A 13,055-nucleotide genomic window follows, 5' to 3' on the forward strand; every position below is an offset into this window, starting at 1 on the left:
TATGTAGATCGTATTTCAGATTAGATGTATGTTCTACACGGCGACTTTAAGGTCTCAAATTCAAAACTGGAGAGGGTTATATTTTCCCAAATACTTTATTCATTCTGACCAATTATGATCTTTGTTTCAAAATCCCCTTAACAACAAAGTCAAATAGATTACTACTATCTATCGGGACGGAGATAGTATACTGTATTACTAGTAAATCTCTAAGTTTTAACTTTTAACTCGAAGTGAGATCAAAACAATGGTTTCAATTTTGACATGAAGAATAGTACGCAAGCAAAGTCGTGAAGCTAAACTGCATGGGTAAATGCATTGAAAGCACTTGCACCAAAAACATTGCCTAACAAAGTTACGGCAACTACAAAATTTCGGATCATCTTATGTGTAACTTCTAGGATATATAATTTGGCTTTCCAATCTCCATCTATAGCTACAAATCAACATTGGGAAAGATGCTTAGTTCGTTGATGTTTAGTTATTTTCCATTTTGTGAAAAACGACTACTATTTGGTTTTTGGTTTACGCTCGTCATTTTAGTTTGAATTTTACATGATAATCAAAGCACAAGATTTATAAGGTCGCAATTTTAGATATTGATCGACTTACTTAAATCGCTTAAAATTGATCTAATGTAGCATCATAAATATTGTCAAGATTGATACGGAGTATTTTGTTTACACCGAATAGGTCTTGTCTAGTGATTAAGATTGAGGTATCGTGAAAGTAGGTCACAGCCTTACAGTTTAAATTTACTTTCCCTCTATATTGTACTGATCTTGCACCTCATTTAACAGAATAAAAGGTGACAAAACACACAAAACATACCTATAAATAAACTTGATGATTACAAAATTATTATTTTTTTTCCATATTTTACCCTCAAAAAATTACTAACCAATACTGGTAGATAAATAAGCGACGCATATATCTTGCACAAAATCTCATTGAAGACGGCGATATCCGTCACAAGCTTGTGACGGATACCATTTTCTCTCACAAAATACCCATGAGAGGTTAGTGGGAAAGCACATGGGGGTGCCCCACCTTATCCCCTCTCCCCTTTTTGTGAGAGGTCTTCAGCTTGTGATGGAATTAGCCCGTCACAAGCAAGACGCTTTGTATATCTTGTGGCATTGCACCACTGCACTTACGACTTTATTTGAACATAATTACTTTATGAATGGAACGGATAATCTTATTTTTTTCTTGGTCACAATTATTCTCTTTCAAATCATACCGAACATAATCATAGTCCAAGCAAGGCCCAAACAGATACATATGGACTGGGCTACACACAAATCATACCGAACATAATCATAGTCCAAGCAAGGCCCAAACCCTGCTATACGTCGTCGACAATTTACTAATTATCGTCGACAATTAATGTAAATTTCCAAGTTTGCCCTCCATAACATAACTCCATTTCCGTCTCACTAAAATGCAATTTCCGTCTCACTAAAACACAAGTCAATTTCCGTCTCACTAAAATCTTTCAAACAAAAAAAAAAGACGGTTTTTCAAAAAAAAAAAAAAAGCGGGATTTGTAATTAACAACATGAACGAGAACTTAGCGATTATCGATTACTGCACCAAAAATTAATCTAAGTCAGAAAATGATTTTTTTTTGTCCGGACCATGGTCTGGACGAAAAATTTCTTTGTCCGGACGAAAAATTTCTTCATCCAGACCCTTTTTCAACATTTTTTTTTTTAAAAAAATTATTAATTTCCATCTTAAATTAGTTTTGGGTGCGTGGATCGATAATCGCTAATTAAAATAAGTTTCAATAAATTAAAAAATTAAAATAAAACGAACTATCCCCGAACGGGGTTTATTAGTAATTATTAATTATTTTTTTTACGAAAACAAAACAAGACGGAAAAAAATATAAGAGGGAGTGTGAGAGAGGGGTAGTTTTGGAAGTTCATTAAAATTGTCAACGATAATTAGTAAATTGTTGACGACCTTTAGCAGGCAGGTTTATTAAACATACACAAGCCCTTTTATTTATCAAATAAAATTACAAAGTATCAACTAATTTACCTCTAAATTCGAGTGGCATTATACTACCACTTTCGACTTTATTTGAAGATAATTAAACACGATTAAATTGAAAATGCCAAAACAACCAAACTTAAGACCCGACCTTAATCCGTGCTCGACTTGACACCCGTACCTGAGATTGACCCAAATTCGAATGGACCGAACCGAATGTTTATCGTTGCACTTTGATTATTATTCATATAAATAACTTGGTAAAAGTTGACCCGAAAATGACCGAATCCAAAAGAACCTGATGCAAAGCCCGCCACTCAGAATTTACCCGGCCTGAACTAATTCAACCCAAATTCGACTCAGTTGACCACTTGACCTATTAACCAGGTCTAAACACAATCCATTTAACTATCATTTCACCGAAATATAACATAATTCGAACACGATCCATTCTACAAGCTCGGGTACCTCTATATCGTCAACACTTAAAAACACATCATAACTCGTAAGTGACATTTCACACCTTATTACTTGAACCGAAACGGTTTACAGGCTCGATTTCATTAAACCAGTAATGGAACCGCACTTGAACCCGACCGCGGCCGCAACCGTAACCGCAACCGGAAGATCACGAAGCTCACAATCCCAAACCCCATCACCATCCCACTCCACCGCCTCAATCTCCGCCACTTCCTCTCTCCCACACCACCACCACAAACGAAAACTTCCTCACGCGCCTCCGCCTTCCGACGACCTATCCCCACGCGCCGACGACTCTGACTCCACTGCCGCAGCAACCGCGGCCTCAGATGATGACGACGATAACGACGGATCCTCGATTCGCACGTTCACGGCGGCGCGGCTTGAGCGGACTTCGAAGTTGAGTAAGGTTGACACCATCGGCGGTGGCGGAGGTGGTGTTAAGGTTGAGAAGGTTGAGGTGTCGCCGGAGAATGCGGCGAAGGACGGTGGAGAGAGGAATGGTGTTGCGACGGCGACGGTGGTGAAAGAGGAGAATGGTGTTAAGAGTATTTTTACGGAGAATATTCAGACTAGTGGTGCTTATAGTGCTCGTGAAGAAGGTTTGCGTCATGAGGTATTCTTAATTTTAGGTTTTGAGTTTTTGTGCTGCGTTTCGCTAATTTCGCAATCGTTTTGGTCTTAATTGAAGTGTCAAATTGTCAGTATCGGGTCGGAACACGCAACACGGCAGCTGAGTGAAGTGTCGGAGTACCATAGAATGTTTGGAAGCTTGTTTGTTAGCTCTGTTAGTAGTTTAGTACTGTTTCTCTACACTTCTATTGGCATTGTGTGCATTTTTAGGTTTTTGAGTGTTTTTGATCTTGAATTGCGTTTCGATGATTACCGAATCATTATGTTATGTTTCTGAATTCTGCTGTTCAATTGAGTTGTATACGTTGTAGAAATTATGCGAGGAGAATTTTGAGGCATGAGGTATTGTCGATTTGGTTTGTTTTGAGTTTGATTTTAAACAGGATTCGCTAATTTCGCAATTGTTATGTTGTACTTGCGCGCGGTTTTTGATTTAATTGTATACGATTTCAAAATGTATGTTGGTTTGTAACGGAGAAAGTAGATTGGAAGCTCGTTTGAAGCTCAATTTGTACTGTTTCTCTACTGATCGACCGGAATGTAAACCTGGAAAACTGGTGTTGTATTATATGTTGATCTCTATTTTTTGCAGCATTTCTGTAATTTAGTAAGCGTTTTGTTGTATGATGTTATATGTGTTATTCAAGAGGTCGGTTGTGAAGCTCACTTAGTACTGTTCTCTATTGATCAAGTGGAATGTAATCCTGGAAAAACTAGTGTTGTATTATACATTGATCTCTATCTTTCGCAGCATTTCTCTAGTTTTGCAATACCTTAGTTGGAAGCTTGTTTGGAAAGTTCAGTTAGTGCTGTTTTTCAGCTCGATTGGAATATAATCCTAAAAAAATCAGTGTTGTATTATACATTGATCTCATTATTCTACTTCCGTAGCTTGATGATTTTTCATCATTGATGATTTTTGAAGGCTTTCTATTGTAATATTGCAGGAGGCAGCCGGAAAGCTGAAATTTGCATGTTTTTCAAATGATGGAGATGATGAGCATATGATTTGGTATCTTAATCTTTCTACATTGATGCTTTCTGTTCGATTTTTCTGTGATTGCGAAAACCAAGCGTGTGTGAAGGAAAGTTGTTACTTGTGGTGTAACATTCTAATTCCTGAATGATTTTGCATCAGGCTGATTGGGCTGAAAAATATATTTGCCAGACAACTTCCTAACATGCCAAAGGAATACATTGTTCGTCTTGTTATGGACAGGTGTGTGATGATCGGTATTAGTTTGCTATGCCTTTGTGTAGAATCTTTTATCTAAAACAAGGGATGTTTTACCAACAATACCCAAGTGCTTAGGGGATCCCAAAAAAGGTGAGGTAAGGGCCGAGAGTGGATAATGTACGCAGCCACATACAAAGAGGCTGTTTCTTAATAATCCATAATGAACATTGTGTTGATATTTGCACCAAATGATTGTTACTTGACTATAAATAGAAGCACAGTCTGTTAGTCAACCATTTTGGTTTATTTCGTCATTCTTATGGGGAAAAAGTTCGTTGCTTGCAGACAGGAAAAACTGAAAGTGTTACTGAGAGGAAAGAGTACGGGAAAAGAGAAAAGTATAACCTTATGGGGAAAAAGTTCGTTGCTTGTTCTAGACTTCTAGTAATTGTTGTCTGAGATTTAACCATTATTGGTTTGGTTCTATTCTGCAGAAACCACAAATCAGTGATGGTTATCAGGCGTGGCACTGTTGTTGGCGGTATCACCTACCGCCCATATAAGAGGTAAAGCCTAACCGGGTCTTCATCATCATTTCTTATTCTGGGGGAACCCTACAAATTTCGTAATTTCTGGATTAGAAGATATATCTTTCAGCTGTACGTTTCTTAATATACGGAGTATGTTACTATTAATGCAGCACATCAAATTTATGCATTTGTTTTATGTATACTGCGTACTTTGAAGAAAATGATAGAAGTATTTACTTAGGAGCCTGAGATTGTTACTTTGCTTCCAGACGATGGTCCAACTGCTGTTTTCCCATTAAAAAATATGGAAAAATGTTAACTTTATTGAGCTGCAATCATTTAATCCGGCTCCACTCATTTGGTTCATTAGATACCACAATATTTGCTTATCTCAAGATGTAACACTGCTTCGGATGAAAACAGTAACTTAATTAATTCTGAGCACGCTTGCATGTCTGACCTATTCTCTTTGGAACAAATCTGTTTGCCAAAGGGAGTCTTGGACCCTCACAAGCTCCCGATCCACATTAAAATATAAACATTAGAGTATATTTCCTTGGCAGTTTGAAGGATGTATGTACGAATTACATTTAAATTCCCTGAGCAGTGAAAATGAATTTGTCCATGGTAATCGGCAGCCAACTTTTTTTTTGACATGCTTTGAACTCCTTATATTTTCTCCGTGGTAATCTTCAGCCAAAAATTTGGGGAGATAGCCTTCTGTGCTATCACAGCAGATGAACAAGTGAAAGGCTATGGGACCAGATTGATGAACCACTTAAAGGAGCATGCCCGTGATGTGGATGGATTGACCCATTTCCTTACATATGCTGATAATAATGCAGTTGGATATTTTATCAAACAGGTATGGCTCTTGAATCCTATGTTACATGGACTCGTTTAGACTTATTTGAAATTGGTGCGTGTGCAAGTGTCGGACTCGGCTATTTTCGTAAACTATATGCATATTTTGGCTTAAAATGAGAGTGTCATGCCCATGTCCGAATGTTGAGTGTCAGACACAAGTACGCAAGAGAATAATAAGAGTCGGAGTAACACAGCTTGAATTCTTTGCTTTTGGAGTCATGATCATAAGTCATAACTGTCATGTAGTCTCGCAGTTAAAATTTGACTGGTTTGGAGAAAGAATAAGATCAGAATGAGAAGTAATGTGGAGGGACATGGAGACTCGAGAGGGTTTTTGTCCATGCTTAATCTGTGTCTCCTCAATTTTATTATGTTTTGCTCTCTAGAGTAATTCATCCTAAACTTTTCTTGCTTCTAATATAGGCTGACAAGGCTGTGTTTAAATTATTTAGATATTGAATGGCAAAATGAGGGGAGACCCCCAAAAACAGCAACCTCTGGACTTATCAATAGCTATTTAATCGTGAAAGTTTGAGACTAGATTCACCAACGGTTGTATGAAAAATGTGGTAAATGTTGGAGTGTGATTAGGCTCATCTTTCAATGCAAGTGATTACATAAATATTTTAAAAGCCTACTTTGCCTTGTGGGAAATGTGGCTCTTTTTATTTGGTGTGTTTTTAGCTGATTAATGCGCCTTCCTTGAGAGTATCCTTTTTTTTTCTCACTCAGTATAGATGAGAACAGTGTTAACATTTCGTTATATTTTGCAGGGTTTTACTAAAGGGATCTCCTTAGAGAAGGATGTATGGCACGGGTAAGCTTTATAGTGTTACCCTTTTTTTGTGTATATTTCTCATCGCATTTTTCCGTGTAGTTTTTCAATTAATGCATAGTCATCAGCTGACCTGCGACATGTAGAAAAAAAATTTAGCGACCACCAATCACCATACAGTTCTAGCTGACACATTATGTAGATGTCGAGTGAAGGGTCTATCAGTCTATGTCACTTTGTCACCTAATGTAATTAATATGTTAAAAGTGCTTTTGTCTACACTCTACAGGTATATTAAAGATTATGATGGAGGAATTCTTATGGAGTGCAAAATGGATCCCAAACTTCCGTATACAAATCTGTCAGCTATGATTCATCGTCAAAGGCAGGTAAACTTTTAGAACTGTCGGTGCCAAATTCGTGCTTTATTCTTCCAGTTCTCTTGTTCTTGCATTTTTGTTGTCAATTTAGAGGAAATATAAAATCCCATAACTTATATGAATATTAAAGAGTTCAACAACAACAATAACATTACCTGAGTGTCTTACAAGCTTGTGCTTATGGCGAGCTAGATGTTGAAAATACAAAGGTTGTTCTAGATATTAAGTGAGAGTTTCCTCAACATAAAACGTTTATGTAGCTTTGTAGTCACTTTTCATCATTAATTTCAAAAGTAAGTATACAGAAGTATATATCATATTTACATTTTATACATTGTCTACGATTGCTGAAAATAACTGCAAAGTAAGATTAATCAATCAGACCATGAACACGAGAATACAACAAAGCCTTGGGTCATATACTCATGTAATTTGAGGCCGGATTTTAGGAGTCATCATAACTAACCATTACTCAGGTGAAATTTACTCATTACAGTAACCCTTCAGCAGCGGTGATGGGAGATTTGGCTTTGTTCCATTAGTTTTTCTTAGTTACGTAATTTGGTTTGATAGTTTGTGCCAGTTTTGAATGAAAATGGTTTTTGGGTGATACAGGCCATTGATGAGAAAATCAGAGAGCTCTCAAACTGTCATACAGTCTATCCTGGTATCGATTTTCAGAAGGTAATTGTGGATCCTTTTCTGCGTCTGATTATAAATCTTGGCTGCTCTATGCATGTGCTATGTCAAAACTCAAAAGTGAAATAAGTTTGTTCCTGACTCAATTTCTAGCGATTAGATATTAGAAAGCAGTGTTAAATTACATTCTTACCCAATATTTTGCTGTCAGAAGGAGGCTGGTGTTCCAAAAAAGGTTGTTAAAGTTGATGATATACCAGGGCTGAGTAAGTGACTTAAATTTTTCAGCAGTTTATGATTGTTAATGTTAGAGTTTGTGTTTAAACTTTCAGTGGTCTTATATGTCCGACTGATGATGTCAAATCTTACCTCGCAAGTGAACGGGTTCGTTGCACTAGTTGAGGGTCGAATCCACAAGGAGCATGGGAGAATACTAATTGTTTTAATTCTATTGTTTAGCTAAGTCGGCAAAATTTGGATTGGATTTTAAACTAGACAACTAAACTAAAAAGATTAAAATGCAAGTAAACTAAAGATGATAATTGAGCAATTGAGAATGTAAAAGATGTAATCAATATTAAAGAGGGTTATTTAATGGGAATAATCCATCCTATGCCCCCTCTTCTCATATTAATCTTTCTTAATGTTTAACTGAGATTAATCTCATCTTTGACGTCATTTAACTTGTAGTAAACTAGTGGAAGGGCTACCTAGACAACCGGTATCCTTTTGTTAATAACCTGTTTAACCCATTGAACTCCATTCTTATTCCCTCCTTAATGACAAACCAAAAACCCTAACTTTATTTCCCCCAAATCTTTTCAATTTCTTAATCATCAATAATGAAAATCCTAGATTAATTTCCCCCAATTTATTTGATTCCCAAAATCCTCTTTATTTCAACAACACTTTATTTAATTGAGCGAAGAAGAGGTTACCAAGCCTTAATCACAAACATTTCTATTTAGTTGAACGAAGTGATCAATAAAAAGAGTGACGAAGGGCGATTGAAGCTATAATTAAGCTGCCACCACCGTCCCTTGACTCGACCACGACCATAATACTGCCACCACCATCTTCTTATGCGCCTGAAACACGGTGGTTGAATCACCTTTCGAAATTTCAACCAAAGAACCAGAAAAATCAAAATTCCAAACCCTAAAATTCCCATAAAATCCCCAATTATTTTTACAAGATTATGTGATCAAATTGGTTTGAATTTCTGGGCTTAATTTGATGGATTCGGTTCGAATTTCTAGGCTTAATTTCGTCAGATTTTGTGGGTTCATAATTTTTGATTTTTCTACATATTGAAAGTTGAATTTCTGGGCTTAATTTTGTTAGATTTTGTGTGTTCAAAATTTATAAGTTTAATTGATTTGAATTCTGGGTTTGAATTCTGGGCTTAATTAAGGAGCAAGAAGAAAAAAAAAAAAAAGAAGAAGAAATAAGAGAGAATAAACAGAAGAATTGAAGGAATGAACAAAACAAAAATTAAAGAAATGAAGATGAAGAAATGATAAGGGAAGATATGAAAATTACAGGAAAATTAGAAGGGATAGTGAGACCTACATGGTCACCTGTTTAGAAACCCGTAAAAACAGGTCAAAAATGGGGTTAGTCTAAAACAAGTTAAATGACGTCAAAGATAATATTATTTTCAGTTAAACGTTAAGATAGATTAATATGAGAAAAGGGGGCATAGGATGGATTATTCCCATAAAATAACCCTATTAAAGAAGGCCTAGGACCCGACTTCTCCTCCGACAATTGTTCCTACAAGCTTAATTTCCCGCTAAGTGGTCGATTAGGTAGTGTTAAAGAGGATGACGGCTCTAGGTCGCCAAACACCTCTCTTTCGGTCTCGTGCGTGGACACTAGTAAACCTTTCCAACCCCCCTCTCGGGTTCGAAGGTCGGGTACCTAATCTCGAGTCCAACTCCCCAAAAATCATGCATTATCTTAAGGGTGGTTGAGCTAGACTTAGTTCATTAAGCTCCCGTCTCAAATCCGGGTAATCCCACTCCCTCTCTTGAGGGTCGATTTCAAACCCAAAGTTAGGGGTGTTCTCTCAAGGTTCTCCCTGTCGGTCTCAACCTAGGTTAACAAAAGACAAGCCAAAATCACACCATCCCCCACCTAATTGATTTTCACCAATGGACAAGGGTCAAGGACAAGAAGAAAATCCCAACAAGTCAATAACACAAATCAATCCCCCTAATTCTCCTTTACTACCGCCTAAAATGACCAATTAAATGGGTCTTAACCGAGTAGGAAACTCATGTCGGGGATAATCGAGTCATAGTAAAAGAACTACTCACTAATCATGGTTGTCAAGTCAAAACAATTGATAAAGATGGGTTCTTTAAGCATAAGCATGATGGGTAAATAAATTCTACAACTAATCATGCAATAAACCAACAAAACTATGAGGAAAGGCAAATTAGTCTAAGGTGGGTAAGGATTAAATCAAAAAGCAATAATCTTTGACACAACAACTCAAAGGTTCAAGCTTTTGGAAATGAACAACAGTGGTGAATGAGAAAAAGATGAACAAGAGAGAGAAAATAACAATCTAACAACAAAAGGAATGAATTCGAGCATAAAACAATTGAACAAAACTCAAAGGAAAATAGAATGTAAATAAATGAAACTAAAGGAGAAAATTATACCAATTCAATAGCAAAGAAGGAAACTTGGATTGAAATAAGAAAGGAGAAATCTTCAATCTTGTTACAACCCAATTACTAGCACTAATAATGATATAATTATTGAAGAGCTTGTTCTAATTAGGGAAGGATTAGCAAACTGATTAGGAAGGATTCAAACTTGGTAAGGGAAATATAAATCTAGGGTTGTGTGTTTTTACAAATGGTTAAGGGGGTATTTATACTATCCTCTCAATTAAAGCAAAGAGAAGAAGTGAAGAAGCCCATTTCTTTACTGTCATCCTCTGCGAGCCGGGTGCCGGCAGCGTGCCCTTCATTTTCTGGGTTGAAATTTGAGTTGGGAATCTCTCTGCCGGTGGACACCGGCTGCCGGCCTGCCGGCAGAGAGTCTTCCTTCTTGACTTTCTTCAAGCCTTGGGAGCGCATGCCGGTTGACCGGCTGCCGGCCTACCCTGCCGGCAGCGTGCTCTTAATTTTCTTGCAACAAAATCATCTTGATTTTGGGTAAGTGTTGGGCATGTGTTCCCTGCCGGTGGACTGGCTGCCGGCCTGCCAGCAAAGAACCTTCTTCCTCAGCTTTTCTTCTTTCTCAGGCATTGGGAGTGTTCCCTGCCGGTGGGCGGGCTGCCGGCCTGCCGGCAGAGACACTCCTTCAGCAAATCTCCCCTCTATTCTTCATGCAAATGGAATGCCGAACCGTCTTACTTGCTCCGATTCCTCAATAACCGCATCAAATCCTGCAATAGGGACACAAAATCATAGACGAGGGGATCGGACACAAAATGCAAGATAAGACATACAAAACCGACTCAAATGAGTCGGAAACCATGAAAATAGAAGGGAAAATAGTGTAGATGGATCGTATATCACCGACTATGTCGAATGTTTGGCTTTTATTTCAGAGCAACCGACTAACTGAACTGTGGTAAGTGACATTTTAACATATAAACCTTAATCCATTGTAGGAGAGGCTGGCTGGACACCCGATCAATATGGACATTCAAGATTTAAGCAGGCAATTAGTTCGGGTGATGGTGCCTCTTATCAAAAGTCTCTGACTGCGTTCATGCGGTCACTTATAAAGGTTAAATTTCCACTTTTCCTAGCTTGCACACAGTGATGTCTGGCTTCTGTGTTTGTGTATGCCTTTTACTTCGTATATGGAGTCATAGATTCACTATTTATTGGTTCTCGACAACCCAAAGTGACTCACTAAACTGTTTGTGCTTTTCTAAACTGAGAAGTATAGCAATTATCATTATGGGTTGGAAATGCTGCGTACATCTGACCCTCCCTCCCTCCCTCATTGACCCCCCGTTGCACTGCTATTCATGGGAGCCCTTGTGGTATTAGGGTAATATTTTTTCAAAGACATGAACACATGGATTAGGCAATTAACTCTTGTAGAAAATACAGATCATTTATGAATCTTAGAAATTAACTGACTCTGTAAAAGGTAATTTGCAAAGCAGGGTGTCCCAATCTTCACCTTGACATTTTTTCATTTTCAACTGTCACTAGTAAAATGACTCTAGGCTGTCCCTCCGTGCTGGTGACAAGCCTGAACCCTGGACTAATCTTTTCCATTGACGGAATCCTTAAATTCATTTTGTCAATGTTGATGTGTCCACTTTGTCCAGTACCCAAGTAAAATTATCAGTGCATCTTTCAACCTTTATATTATGATTTCAGTCGAAGGACAATATCCAATTTTATCTAATGGTATGTGTCTTGCTCATTGAGCAGAGTATGCATGAACATCCTGATGCATGGCCATTTAAGGAACCAGTTGATGCACGTGACGTACCTGATTACTACGATATCATCAAGAACCCCATTGGTAAGAACTAAGAAGCATATTTCGTAAATTCTGTTTCCTTGTTTTTTTGTCAAGCAATTCTCTTAAATGTTCTGTTTCATTTTCTATGAAGTTAAAGAATCACTATTCTTTGATTCTGATTATGATGTACTCGTAACAAAGATATCCCATATCCCGTAAATACTCTCTACAGGCTCCAAAAAACACCTTTCAAAAGACTGTATTTTGCAATTTTTTTGGTTTGCAGATTTGAAAACCATGGCCAAGCGAGTGGACACAGAGATGTATTATGTAACATTCGAGATGTTTGTTGCTGATGTCCGGAGAATGTTTGACAATGCGCGCACTTACAACTCTCCAGAAACGATATATTATAAATGTGCTACCAGGCATGTCCTTCATCTGTGATTTCAACTTTTCATATGGTTTCCAATCTTGTTTCTATTTTGCCTTGGGTTCGTTATTTAAAAGGTTGATTTGCAGGCTGGAATCACACTTCACAAGTAAAGCTAATTTGCAGGCCGGAGTCCCATTTCTTAAGTGATATTCAGGCTTTTCTTCGTTCATGTGTACAAATCCAAAGTTCAGGTAATTAGAGGTCGTTAGCAGAGATTGATGCATTTCGTCATCATATAGTAGAAATTAAAGTTGGTTAAGTTAATAAGTTAACAAGTTAACAATTAGTTTAAGTGAAATATAGAGAACATGAGTTCAATGTAATTTGTGTTTTGTGTTGTACTTTCCGATTCTTAATTGTTAGTAATGTATTGCCTTAGTCACATTGGCAGCGCGATTCTTCTGTAGGAAGAATTGCTTGTAAGTTGTAACTGCATTTGTAATATTTTGCTTGTTCTACACCAACATTTTTCCTTCTCCATTTTTTAATTTGGAAAATGGGATTCTGTTCAGGATATCTTATCATCGAGTCAGCTTAGGTACGATTTAGGAGCAGTGTGGATCCAGGTCGATTTGCCTATGTTGATTACATATGTTGGGTCGTTTTGGGTCACTTTAGATCAGGTTGTTTTTAAAAAAAGGAAATTATTTGTGATTTACGGTGTAGGATTTTGCCATTTTGGTACAAT

At 37.4% G+C, this 13,055-nt stretch overlaps 1 protein-coding gene and 1 long non-coding RNA gene across 3 annotated transcripts; both read left to right on the forward strand.

Annotated features, from left to right (window-relative positions):
• The first annotated feature begins 2,437 nt into the window (after positions 1–2,437).
• Positions 2,438–12,878, forward strand: LOC141653045 (histone acetyltransferase GCN5). 2 transcript variants are annotated; one of them, XM_074460682.1, is made up of 13 exons: positions 2,438–3,097; positions 4,062–4,126; positions 4,253–4,333; positions 4,786–4,857; positions 5,518–5,686; positions 6,462–6,505; positions 6,753–6,852; positions 7,459–7,527; positions 7,694–7,748; positions 11,117–11,235; positions 11,898–11,991; positions 12,218–12,359; positions 12,454–12,878. In XM_074460682.1, the coding sequence occupies exons 1-13, from the start codon at positions 2,576–2,578 to the stop codon at positions 12,512–12,514; spliced, it is 1,593 nt and encodes a 530-aa protein (XP_074316783.1). In that variant the 5' UTR covers positions 2,438–2,575; the 3' UTR covers positions 12,515–12,878. The 2 variants fall into 2 exon arrangements, with proteins under 2 accessions (XP_074316783.1, XP_074316784.1); XM_074460683.1 differs by having other exon boundaries at positions 7,697–7,748.
• On the forward strand, positions 7,777–10,109 carry LOC141653046 (uncharacterized). Its single transcript, XR_012547324.1, has 2 exons — positions 7,777–8,068; positions 9,225–10,109. It is a non-coding gene; the product is annotated as an uncharacterized LOC141653046 (long non-coding RNA).
• Positions 12,879–13,055: the final 177 nt, after the last annotated feature.

Source organism: Silene latifolia, chromosome 4 (assembly GCF_048544455.1).
Source record: "Silene latifolia isolate original U9 population chromosome 4, ASM4854445v1, whole genome shotgun sequence".
In the NCBI taxonomy this organism is placed as follows: domain Eukaryota; kingdom Viridiplantae; phylum Streptophyta; class Magnoliopsida; order Caryophyllales; family Caryophyllaceae; genus Silene; species Silene latifolia.

Coding starts and splice junctions, on each gene's coding strand:
- LOC141653045 (XM_074460682.1), top strand. CDS start 2,576: ATGGAACCGCACTTGAACCCGACCGCGGCCGCAACCGTAACCGCAACC. Junction 4,858..5,517: donor ACCTACCGCCCATATAAGAG/GTAAAGCCTAAC, acceptor GGTAATCTTCAG/CCAAAAATTTGGGGAGATAG. Junction 11,992..12,217: donor TATCATCAAGAACCCCATTG/GTAAGAACTAAG, acceptor TTTGGTTTGCAG/ATTTGAAAACCATGGCCAAG.